Source organism: Achroia grisella, unplaced genomic scaffold, assembly GCF_030625045.1.
Source record: "Achroia grisella isolate CSIRO2021 unplaced genomic scaffold, CSIRO_AGI_Agris_v1 utg1419, whole genome shotgun sequence".
In the NCBI taxonomy this organism is placed as follows: Eukaryota; Metazoa; Arthropoda; class Insecta; order Lepidoptera; family Pyralidae; genus Achroia; species Achroia grisella.
Genome location: NW_026712630.1, coordinates 576,928 through 590,392, shown reverse-complemented (window position 1 = coordinate 590,392; position 13,465 = coordinate 576,928). Strand labels below are relative to the sequence as shown.

The 13,465-nt window shown below is 36.1% G+C and overlaps 1 protein-coding gene across 1 annotated transcript in view; it reads right to left on the bottom strand.

Annotated features, from left to right (window-relative positions):
• Positions 1 to 3,199: 3,199 nt before the first annotated feature.
• The window catches only part of LOC131855426 (homer protein homolog 2), a 59,018-nt gene continuing 48,752 nt past the window's right edge, over positions 3,200 to 13,465 (bottom strand). Inside the window, exons 7-10 of the mRNA XM_059206702.1 lie at positions 6,779 to 6,945; positions 5,005 to 5,120; positions 4,056 to 4,172; positions 3,200 to 3,514 (exon numbers count right to left, since the gene is read on the bottom strand). Of these exons, the coding sequence (XP_059062685.1) occupies positions 3,473 to 3,514; positions 4,056 to 4,172; positions 5,005 to 5,120; positions 6,779 to 6,945 (442 nt within the window). The 3' untranslated portion in view covers positions 3,200 to 3,472. The remainder of the gene's footprint in view (positions 3,515 to 4,055; positions 4,173 to 5,004; positions 5,121 to 6,778; positions 6,946 to 13,465) is intronic.

Sequence of the window (13,465 nt, the reverse complement as noted above, 5' to 3'; positions counted from 1 at the left end):
GTAAACACTAATTTGCTAAGGGTACTATGTTATACAGGGTCTTCGAAAGAAAGAAAAGAAGGCGAAAATAAAGGAATAAAAGATATCTACTAGCCAAGAGTATTAGTAGACGGAAATTGTGATGACTCATTTATTCTTAAGACTAGGGATTTTTAATGTATTAGTAATTAAAAATCAATAAAAGTGGATTTTCTTATAGATATAGGTATTTGTATAAATTACGCCTACACAGTAGGAAATTGAAACGAAATAATTAAATGTCGTAATATTTTGTCTTCTATTTCCTTTTAAGTGAACTAAATTAAATGCAAAAACGAAAATATTCCAATCAATAGTGGAGGATCAACTGAGAGTAATAATTCATTCGTATTAATTATTATATAATAATATTATGTAAAATCACTTACAACTATGCAATATACTTATTATTACGCAACGCTTTCAAATGAACATTTATATTGAAGCCATTAATTTTAATATTAATCCCTTTCGTATTATAATATATATATATACTTTCGATGGGCCTGAAGTGTACGTCGAAAGGGACAGAGGTACGACGACCCGTTTTATAATAGAAAGTTTTTAATAATACATACGGGAATTTTCCAATATACATACACTACGAATGGCACAGTCTGCCAATATTTCAGGCGAAGGTATTTCCAAAGTTTTATTTTCTACGTGTTTTCTTTAAATTCGGTATTTCACCGTGCAGCCAGCTTACATATATCAAAAATCTACATTAAATTATAATTAATCAATAGAATTTTTGGCATGTCTCGTGGTGGCACGACAGGGAGGCGATATGGGGCCGGTGCTCTCGACTGCAGTTTGAGATCTAACTTGAAATATGAGTACAATATGTTTAACAGCTAGCAAACCGGCGCCGTATGCCTTACGATATTTACACAAAGATTTTAGGGTCCGTTCACACTCAAATGACGATTTTATATATATGGCAACGTGAGAGATAAATCTGAAGCCGGACGTTTCCACGTTTATATTTCTGTCAATTAAAAAACTGTACTGTTTGTCTTGCTAATTATCAACTCTCAAACATACACACTGTTCTCACTCGCTGTTCTCTCAATACCCTTATGACGCCAGCTGTGTGCGCTAGAGACGACGTAATGCTTCCTTCTCTTTCCCACATATACAACAACAGTAACAACTGTAACCATTCGGACAAAACTGCTATATCAATCTCTGTCTTGATTAACAGATGATTAGAGCAAAATTGATACGAAAAATCATTATTTTCTATCTCTTTTCACCACTAATCCACGCGTTTAACTTGTATACATGTTATGAAAAGTCCCTCCTTAATTATAAAAACAACAATGGAATTTTAACAAGTGCAGTGTTGTGTCCCACTCTTACATATTAGAGAATAGTTCGAAAGGCAAAACAGTTCAATAAATAAGTTCATTACACTTTTGACGTCTTTCATTATCATCTGCTTCTTTCTTATCCCATTCATTTGGGTTTGGTGTAATATGTTTTTCTCTTCCATTCATCACTGTTCATATCTAGTTATTCATCTTTATAAGGAAGAAAAAATTTACATCATTAAGGGAAAACTATACTATTAGGTAATTTAAAACTTTACCCGCCATTTGAGTGTGACGCGGCCCTTAAGGGTGGGTCCACACTGACTGGAATTGACACGAACACATCCCCGCCCACGTTCCCAATACTAACAACATGTATTATGTAAGTTTACTTATTATGTACCCTAACACAATATACATTAGGGTGACAATTGAATGGACAGTTCAACGCATTAGAGCCACGATTTTGACAGCCGCGCGAAATACAACAATATTATACTGTCTTTATTCAGACCACCATTATTCTGAAGCGGGCACGGTGCAATTAGAAAGGGACAAAACATAAAATTACAAGTGAAACATGGTTATCTCTCTCATTGAACCGTACCCGCAGCTAAATAACGTCCGTATTATTGGGACATAAGATTCATTTTGGTTCGAACACAAATAATTCCAATATACTTTAAGACAGTAGTTTACGCTTTAGCGATATAACTTTCAGTGTGTGAGAGGAGTTGGCGATTAATACGAACATCTTCTGTCCTTGTTTATCTTATGAAACCTTATACAGTAGAATACAAACTAATTTGAATTAAAGATTTTGACAAAACGTCTATATTTTTTTCCATATAGAGTTTATTTTAAATTTACGAGCTATTGTTATCAATTCTATATCGAAAATATTTAAATTTTAAAAAGAGCAACACGCAAGTTTCTTTCTCGTTCTTCTTGTCATAAGTCTGCCTTCCGAATGAGCGTTAGAATAGAAAAATTATTATATACTATTCAAATGCTTATATTAAGTTTATTTGAATAAAGATTATTTCTATTTCAATTCCAATTATAAGCGACGAATAATCTTTATGGGATATTTTTCTAGGATAAAATAAAGTCGCTTTCGCTGCGTAGTTTAAAAGCTCTAAGGGAACCAGAGCTTAGAACTTTTAAACTACGCAGCGGATTTTAATGCAGTTTTTAGTAATAGATAGAGTGATTCAAGAGGAAGGTTTGTGTATATTACATGGACACCCGTTCGAAACTGGGGAGGGTAGGTTGACTGTAATACTTACTATTAAGCCAAATTCCTTCAAAATTTACGAAATTGTAGCTTTGTAAGATTTTTGTGTAATATCATAGGGCGCAAACGAGCTTACGGCACAGCTGATGGTAAATGACTACCACTGCCCGTAACTTACAGGTGAGTTGCTAGCATTTTAAGAAGAAATAGGATAGTTTTTTGAAGACTTCAATATCGTATTATTAGGACGAATATAGCACCCAACACTAAGATTTAAAAGCGTGGATTATAATTATAGAATAGATTTGTTTTTTCGGACTACTCTAATGCTGTTGGCCGCAGCCGGCCTTTACAGCTTCACCGGACGATAGGGGGCGAGTGCAGATGGGACTTCAAACCAAAGGAAGGACTTATGGAACGGCTGAAGGTCAACTCTCGCTTGACGGATACGACTTTAGTCTTAGCGTAGTTAGTTGGTACGAACCTCGGGTCGGGCCATCGTAATTTCGATTTATGTTTAAATGGGAAGTATGTAATTTAGTACCAATTATAATGTGTATTGAAAATATAAATCAGACAGAGTTACTTTCGTCATTATATATATCGATTGTATTTAGATATGGAAATAAATCACCAACTCCTCTCAATCGAGAACCAAACTGAAACAAAATTAGAAAAACTCATGCACCTTGCGAAATACCGAGAACCCTCTTCATTTCTTCGCCTTCACGGTGACGTAGGTGGGTTCCTCGCCGTCCGGGCGCGGCGGGCGCGGATGTGGGTGCGGCTGCGGATGCGGCGGATGTGAGGGATGCGGATGCGGATGCTGCAGCAGCAGCGGCAGCGGGCGGCGATCCTTGTGCACGGACGCGTATATCGGCGGCGGCGGAGGCTGAGCCGCGTCTCATGTTTGCAGCGCTGTATTTATCTCGCGATGGATCGTTGTCTGCAAACATGATATAAAAAATTATGATATACGCGCTCAAATTATGATATAAAAAAAAAAAACAAAACATAACCATTTCATCAAATAGATAATACATTTTAACGGCGACGGTGGTCTAGCGGTTTGGCACACCGTTTTACTTCCGATGGTCGCGGGTTTGATTCCTCGCACAGTGCAAACATTTGTATTCATTAATTTATATCGATCTGGGTATTGTCTATGTACATTAGGTATGTATTTACAAAAAAAATATCTAAGTATTTATATCAGTTGTCTAGTACCCATAACATAAGCTCTACTTATCTAGTCTAGATGGCGCTGTATTAATTGTCCAAGTTTATTTATTATATGTATTTACTAGCGACTAATAAAGTCGCTGTCGCTGTCTGTCCCTACATATGCTAAAATCTTTAAAACTACGCGACAGATCGACAAATTTCGAAGCGGTTTTTTTTAATAATCCTTTATAAAGATTTATTAAACTTCACACACACAAAGTCGACTGGTGAACAATATTAACAACTAAGTGAAGATATCTGACCAGTTCATCGAGCTGCCTCGCGAGCTGGTCATTCAGCGCGTGTATGACTTGCCGCTGCCCGTCCTGAGCCGCCAACGCCAGCTCCAACTGACTCTGAGCTAACTTCGCCTCAGCGTCCTGCAACACAAACACACAAACACACTAAGAAGTGATTGTTAATAATGTGGATTGATAACCCCATTGCATACCATGTCGGGTCGAAAGTGGAAACCATCGTGTTAAATTCCTGGTGAATTTGTCACGATGGGCTAACTGATTGATCTTATCATTGGTGCCCCGCCAGCGTAAACCGTTAGCGCAGGCGGGTGCACCATTCCATTATATATGGTGGGGGAAAAGGGGATTGTTAGTAATGTGGGAACTGATTGATCTCATTGCTAGCAATATATGGTATGTTCAGTTCAGGTTGACCTTCACGCGGTTTCCCCTGGAAACCATCGTGATTAATTCCTGATTATTTTAATCACTATGGGCTAACTGACCTGACCTCATGAGATGATGAAGAGGATGATAAGATGATTATCATCCTCCACTGGTGCCCTCCGCCAGCGAAAATCGTTAGCGCAGGCTGTTGCCCCATTCCATTATCATCCATAAAAAAAAATACTCATAGTATTAACATCGTGCATACAGCATAGCTGTATAGACTGTATGGTTGCGCTCCGTGCAATATTCTGCATCTGTGGCGTATTACGTTTGCGCGGGAAAAATAATTAACTACAAAATGGCTTCTTCTGCAGACATACTGATAAACTACTGTACTCCTGATTCCTAATTATTTTATACTAGATGTACCCACCGATTTTGACGGGACTTTTATTGGCAGGTAGCTGATGTAATAAGGAGTAACTTAGGCTACTTTTATTTTAGAAGAATAAAGTTATTTTCCACGCGGACGAAGTCGCGGGTGCAGATAGTCAGAAATTAAATTATACACATATTTCCATACCTGCTCGCTCTTTCTAGACTTTGTGATCTGCGCCAGCTCCTCATTCTTCTGCGCCAACTCAGCCTCCAGTTGAGCGACGCGCTGTCGCAGTTGTTCTACTTCGTTGGCATCCCCACCTGAAACAATAACGTACACTTTATACAGTCACTAGCTACTCGCCCCGGCTTCGTCCGGGTGTACATGTACTATATAAATAAACCTTCCTAAAGAATCTATTTAAAAAAACCGCTTCAAAATCAGTTTTTTTAAAGCAGTCTTAAATATCCATAGTTTTAAAGATTTCCGCTTACATAGGGACAGACAGCGACAGCGACTTTATTTTATACTATGTAATGATTAGCGCGAGTACATCTGCCTCAACTATTTCCACTGTCAGTATCTTGCTTTCTAATATATGTATATATATAAAGCTTTGCTATTGTCAAAGTACCTACTAATACAATATGTGCACGACGCGCCTTCTTAAACTTTTGTATTGAATCTTAAATATATATAACTCAAAAGTGTCCGCATTTTCGCTTGCGTTAATTTATCACCTTAGGGGTGGAATTTATCAAATACCTTTCTTAGAAGATGCCTACGTCATTGTAGCTTTAGGAATGCAAAGTCTCAGCCCGATCGGTTTAAAATTGACAAAGTTTCATACAAGCTTTCATCCCCTATTTTATCCCCTTGGGGTAGAATTAATCAAAATCCTTTCTTAGCGGATGCCTACGTCATAACATCTACCTGCATGCCAAATTTCAGCCCGATCCGTCCAGTGGTTTGGGCTGTGCGTTAATAGATCACTATGTCAGTCACCTTTTGAGTTATATCTATTTAGATTTCGCCTAATTTACATATCTTTTTAAACTATAGTCACAAAAACTACTGATGCTAGCTACCTTACTGTAAAGTTTCATCAAAATCCGTTCAGTAGTTTTTGCGTGAGAGTAACAAACATCCATCCATACTATTTATATCCACGTTCATAATATTAGTAAGATTAGACAGCTGCCCTGTCTCAAATTGCGAGATCAAGCCATGTATTACTAATGCTACGTTTACATTCAGCCGCTTCCCCTGCCACTCGCGCTGCCGGAAATATTGCCGGGCGACAACTGAGCGAGAGGACTAAATGGAAAAACACGCTGCCACTCGCGCTGCCAGTCCTTTGACTCGCGCACGAATAACCGACAATCGAGGGAGCGCCGGGCAGCGCGAGTGGCAGCGCCAATGGCATGGGAAGTGTTTCCACTCGTGTTTCCACTCTCGCGCTGCTCACTTCCCACTCGGGCTGACTGTAAATCGGGTATAAGATGACAGCCTTAGTGATTATTATTATTACTATTTATATTACAATAGTTATCCAAAAAGTTTTAGTAGAAATTTTTACTCTTAAAACCTCGAAGTCTCCTGCCTGAATCATGGAGCCGAATTAGCATTCTACCATCATTTTACCACGACCCTGGTAGCTTGTAGAATTACAGGCTACCTGATCTGGTAAATGGTTTGCGTCCTGCAGAATCCACGTTGTGTCTAGCCAGCTCTTAATTAAGAACTATTAAAAAGTTATTAAACTTAATAAATGAATTACGACCCTTTGTTCATACCGTCTATTAAAAACTTACAGCATTTATAAATTAATTACGAATTTTATGACCCTTGTTGTGAGTGAGCGACAGCGAGAGCGGCAGCGCCAATAGCATGGGAAGTGTCTCCACTCTTGCGCTGCTCACTTCCCTTCCCACTCGGGCTGAGTGTAAATTGGGCATAACATTTTTGACGTACGTACCTTTTCCAGCGTAGTGTCTTGCGCGAGCCACCTCCTCCCTGTACTGGTGGAGCTGACGCTTCCACTCGTCCACGTTGGCGGTACTCTCCTGCAGGGCGGCAGTCAACCGGAGGTTGTTGCTCTTCAGAGTGGCCAGTTCCACTTCCCATTTCTTCGCATTAGCAGAGCTGAGGACAATCATCAATGGAATATTTACAAGTGTTTATTGACTGCCGTTTCGGTGTCTAGCGGTGTAGAGCACCGGATTCGATTCCTCCATACAAATTGCATTTTTTATGTATTGTTCATTCATAAGTAAATAATAAAAAATATTTAAATAATGAATATAAATACATAAATCTGGAGAATTACACAGCGTCATCTAGTCTCAAGCTAATCTGATATGGATACTAGACAACTGTATACATACATAGATATAGATATATTTTTTATTGTAAATACATACATAATATACATGGAAAACACCCAGACCAATACAAACAATCATATTCTTGAATAAAAATCTTTGATTCGTGCGAGGAATTGCACCTGCGACCATTAGAAGGTGGTATGCTAAACTGCTGGACCACCGAGGTCGTCAGACATAAAAAAGAAATTTGACGATTGAACCAGAAAACTCTGACCCAGTAACAAAACGACCAACATCGAGAGTAACACCTACTTTTGGCAATTTCGCAAACTGTTCTCAACGCTTCACGGTGCATAATACTTTATTGCAGGCGATAGCGTGCACTATATGTAAGTCATATAAACATGAATATGCAATACAAATAAATTGTATCGACGATTATATAACATATTATAAAACAAAGTCGTTATCGTTGTCTGTCCGTCCCTATGTATGCTTAAATCTTTAAAACTACGCAAGAGATTTTGAAGCGGTTTTATTATAGATAGAGTGATTCAAGAGGAAGGTTTATATGTATAATACATGTACACCCGGGCGAAGCTGGGAAAATCTATACCTATAAATTAAAAATTGGAGTGATATTTCAACAAAAAAAATATTATTTCAATATTACAAACAGATTGTAATATTGAAATAATCATATTTTACTACATGCATATGAATATTAATGTGGTACATACACCAAAATAACATTTTTTACAATTTTTCTCTGTCTGTCTGTTTGTTCCGGCTAATCTCTGAAATGGTTGGACCGATTTTCACGGGACTTTTATTGGCAGGTAGCTGATGTAATAAGGAGTATTTTTTTTTTTTTTTTTAATATAATAAAAAATAAGGAGTAACTTAGGCTAGTTTTATTTTAGAAAAATAAAGTTAAATTCCACGCGGACGAAGTCACAGGAACAGCTAGTAAATATTAATTAGTGCGAAAAAATGGTTGTAAGAGGTCGAAAGCGAAAATGAAAGGTTGTATAAAGTATCGTCAGTTTTAAGCAGAACGTTCAAACTTTTCGGGTTATAATCTAATAAATATATTTGGTCGAGGTCACTATTGCACGCGCACGAAGTCGCGGGTACAGATAGTTATATATTATAATCATAATAATACTCCTGGATAATTCACACAACGCTATCACTCACAGTAAGCAGAATTTGTCTTACGCAAAACTAGACATCTGATATAAATACTTAGATATACTTTTTACAGACCAATTCAGAATAGAATAGAATAGAATAGAAAATCATTTATTCAAATAATCATACTCATAAATACAATTGTCTGTAACATGCAAGTGTCGAATCTGATCATTGACTCTATTACTAGAACTGTACCATGTCAGGTTGACCTCCACGCAGTCTATGGAAACCAGCGTGATAAATTCCTGATGAATTTACCACAATGGCCTAACTGACCAGACCTCATATTCAACTTATCGTCCTCCACTGATGCCCCGTCAGCGTTAACCGTTAGTGCAGACGGGTGCACCATTCCATTATCATCCATAAAAAAAAATAACCCTGGACAATTAACACAGCGCCATCTAGGACAATTGTGTTACACAGCTTAGGTATAATTTTTTTGTTACATATGAATGTATCTGGTTATAAATAAATATCCCTAGGCAACTAACACAGTCCATCTACGGTAAGCAGAGCTTGTGTTATGGGTACTAGACAACTGATATAAATACTTAGGTATAATTTTTTTGTTACATATGAATGTATCTGGTTATAAATAAATATCCCTAGGCAACTAACACAGCGCCATCTAGTCCCACGGTAAGCAGAGCTTGTGTTATGAGTACTAGACAACTGATATAAATACTTAAGATATTAATTTTTTTGTTACATATGAATGTATCTGGTTATAAATAAATATCCATAGTTAACACAGCGCCATCTAGTTAAAATAAATCAACTGATACTTAAAGATATATATTTTTTGTTATCATCGTTAAAATAAATCACAACGATTTATTTCATCCATTAAAAACTCCATTATAGATCCGCTGCGAGCCGCCGAGCGGGCGCAGTTTGAATGTTTTCTGAATTTGCTCTTTTGTCCTATAATATATTATACATAGAAAGATTAGTATGTAACATGACCATCAGAAGTAAGACATACGCTAATCCGAGCACCGGGTCCATAACAAACTATATAATACAAGAATTTACAAGTCAATCATCCCATGAATATATATATATCCACATATACACAAACGGGGATCGATATTACGACGGCCTGAGCCGAGGTTCGAACCCCTACTGGTGCCCTCAGTCTAAATTTTATCCATCAGGCGAGAGTTAGCCATCAGCCGCTCCGTAAGTCCTTCCTTTGGTTTGGAGTGCCATCTGCACTCGACCCCTAACGTCCGGTGAAGCTGTAAAGGCCAGCTGCGGCCAACAACATTAGAGTAGTCCGAAAAAAAAAACATATATGTTGAGTGCACGCGCCGCAAATGATTTCAAATTGATCTCACGCGAGATGGTCACGCATCTCTTGTCTTACGTTTATATTACACAATTGTTAGCTGTATGAAAATGTACCGATATAATTCTATTTTGACATGGTTTCTAGTGCCACAGATAACGTTTGAGGTAGTCTAGCGGGTTAGTACACCGTCTTACTTCTGATGGTCATATTATCATATTACATACAATGTATAATACATGTATAATATTACAGAAAAGCAAACAAAAAGCGATCGGGATCGCTTAATGGGGTTAATAATGGGGTTTTTAATGGAAGATATTGGAAACGTGGAGGACGATAAGATAAGCGTGACATCAGGTCAATTAGTTTCAGGAGAAACACGTGGAAATCTGACATATATTACTAGTAATAGAATAAAAAATTCTTTATTCAAATAAACTTATCTGTAAGCCCTTTAAAATAGACATTTTTTGTTTTTATCTACCCCTGTACCGACACAATTCTAGTTTGACATGGTTTCTAGTGCCACAGATAACGTTTGAGGTATATATATTAACGCTGGGGCACCAGTGGAGGACGATAAGATGAGTATGAGGTCAGGTCAATTAATTCCAGGGGGACCACGTGGAGACCTGAAATAAACTTATCTTAGAGCACTTTTGAATAGAATTTTTTTGTTTTTATCTACCACTCATTCAAATGTTGTCACATCACAATAACAATGAGCCAGAGTGTTGCTGTTTTAATTGTTTTAACTTTATATTTTTAACTAGCTCACCAGGAAACTCCGTTCCGCCTCAGAATAAATTTCTGAACGCATAGGGTGCGTTCAGAAATTTATTCTTAACAGTTTGTATGCGATATTTGTTGTTTTTACTATTCTCCATGCAATTTCTTCATATTTCATAAATCTTCCCTGGATAATATATCAAGATTAAAATTAGCCAACCCGGTTCAACCGTTCTCGAGTTTTAGCGAGACTAACAAACAGCAATTCAATTTTATACATATAGATTTGAAATGTGTGAATACAAACTACCAATTAACTAGCAGTATTTCATTAAAAGTAAATCACTAATAGTACAAAATTAATTTTTTTTTTTTATTTCTATTAAACAGGGTTATTTTAAATTTAAATTTTTAATTGTAAGGTAAAATCCATAGCACTGACAACATTATCTGATTACACTAATAATGAGTGCGTATAAATATAATTTGTTATACTGTAATTATTATATAAAAAAACATCAAATTTTTAGCTCATTCTTCTTGTTATGAATCTATTAATGAGTAGAATCAAAATATGACATTCAAAAGTGAATAATTTGAATAAAGATTATTTCTATTTCTATATAATTTAATCAATATTATTGATCACCCATTGGTCGAAATTCGACAACAATAAATTTAAATTGTGAGATTATTATTAGTTCATTTGAATAAAGATTATTTCTATTTCTATATAATTTAATCAATATTATTGATCACCCATTGTGAGATAAATATTAGATTATTATTAGTTCATTTGAATAAAGATTATTTCTATTTCTATTTCTATTTCTAAGCATCCTCTTCCTTCCCCACCTAACATTTTATTAGCAACATAGTAAAACAGTTGCATAAGTGCATTATCCATGCACGCGGGTACAGATAATATAATTGCATATTTATCTATGGCTCAAGTCTGTAACTATAATGATATCGTGATTGATGGCGGCCATTTGTATTTTCCGGACGCTTTTATAACTAGCGTGAAGATCAAATGATTTCCCAGTGTTGCTACACTACGCGTATGCCGATTTACGTAAATATGGACCGTGCAAGTTTTATTTTAAACTAGCTACTTGCCTCGGCTTTGCACGGGTGTACATGTATTACACATATAAACCTTCCTCTTGAATCATTATCTATTAAAAAAACCAGCTTCAAAATCCGTTGCGTAGTTTTAAAGATTTAAGCGTACATAGGGACAGACAGCGACAGCGACTTTGTTTTATACTATTTATGGAATTACCCTTAAATAAATTAAAAACATCTGTTAAATCATATTTACTGAGCAAAGCCTATTACTCACTAAACGATTACTTGAATGACGAGCATAGCAATAGTTGTTCATGCACGGGATTTTCTTTAATATAATATTAGACATAATAATAATAATAATAATAATAATAATCGTCACACAGCGCCAAAACCAGCAATAGCTGAGAAAAAATAAAGAATAATAATAATAATAATAATAATCTCAAGACAATTCACACAGCGCCATCTAGACCTAAGTGATACAAATACATAGATATTTTTTTTTTGTAAATACATATATATTATACATAGAAAACACCCAGACCGACACAAACAATCATACTCATGAATACAAATGTTTGTGCCGTGCGAGGAATCGAACCCGCGACCATCGGACGTAAAGCGGTGTGCTAAACCAATAGACCACCGAGGTCGTCAAAGACATAGACACATAATAGATAAATATACATTGTAAATAAACTGGCTTTTAAAAAATAGGTAATTCAATTGAGTTTGTTGCGAGATCTTCTCAATTGGATCTATATACTGAACTGGACGGTAGGGAACAAAACATAATATAAAAAATTTGACGTTCAGAAGCGGCTAAAATGTCCTACATGAATAAATGATTTAGTAATTTAAATTTGAATTTGGTAGAAGGACGATATCTCGTAGAGATCTTTGTAGAGATAGCCATGCAGAAGACTTCTTACAAAATCTACCTCAGGAATTACAAAACTAACTCTCGTTGTAAAAGTCTCTTTCCTTCTTGTAATTTAGATACAGACCATAAAACAATATAGCAAGGGATCATAAAACCACGAAGTGTTACTATCAAGAAACATTGACCAACTACCTGGTAGCCGCGACTTCGTCTGTATAGAAATAAAATAAAAAAAATACAATTTCTAACATAAAAGTAGCCTAAATTACTCGTTATAACATTAGCTCTATCAGAGTGAAAGTACCATCAAAATAGGTCGAGTCGTTTTATAGATTAGCAAGACGAAACTGTCAGGATGGACAATTTTATTATATGTAGACTGTGTCCGAGGTTTCAACCGCGTGATATTTATATGTTATTCTGATATCTAAGCTATCTTACTACTATAGTTTCATCAAAATCGGTTCAGTAGTTTTTGCGTGAAAAAGTAACAAACATCCATCCATACTCGCAAATTTTCGCATTTATAACATTATTAAGATATAAAACTTATTTTTTATACAAAGAAATAGATTTTTGTTTGTTAGTATAAACATATTGTGGAATGAACTATCTACATAGGTTTCTCGCGAGACTACAGAAATGGGTTTCTAGGAAGAGCATATTAAAGTTTCTTAAGATCTTAATTACCTATCTCCAAGTGAAACTCCCATCAAAATCAATCTAGACGTTTCAGAGATTAGCCAGACTAAACAGACAAAACGTACACAGTTATTTTTTTTATGCAAGTACCGCATATACTTTCATATGCGTTTAGCGTAATCAATTTGAAATTACAAACAGACACTTGATTATTATTTATTTGTATAGATATCGCTAATGAGCAACACGCGATGTGTGTTTGTTTGTATCCGCGTGGAGCACGATATGTTTGCCGATTGATTGACTGATAAATAATAGAGTAGGAAACCATTATGGTTCCTGTACAGGGCTGCAGTAGGTTTACTGTTCCACTGTCTACCGTCTCTTCACGTTATTTTATTTATTTACTAGCTGTACCCGCGACTGCGTCCGCGTGGAATTTAACTTTATTTTTCTAAAATAAAAGTGGCCTAAGTTACTCCTTATTACATCAGCTACGTGCCATAAAAAGTCCCG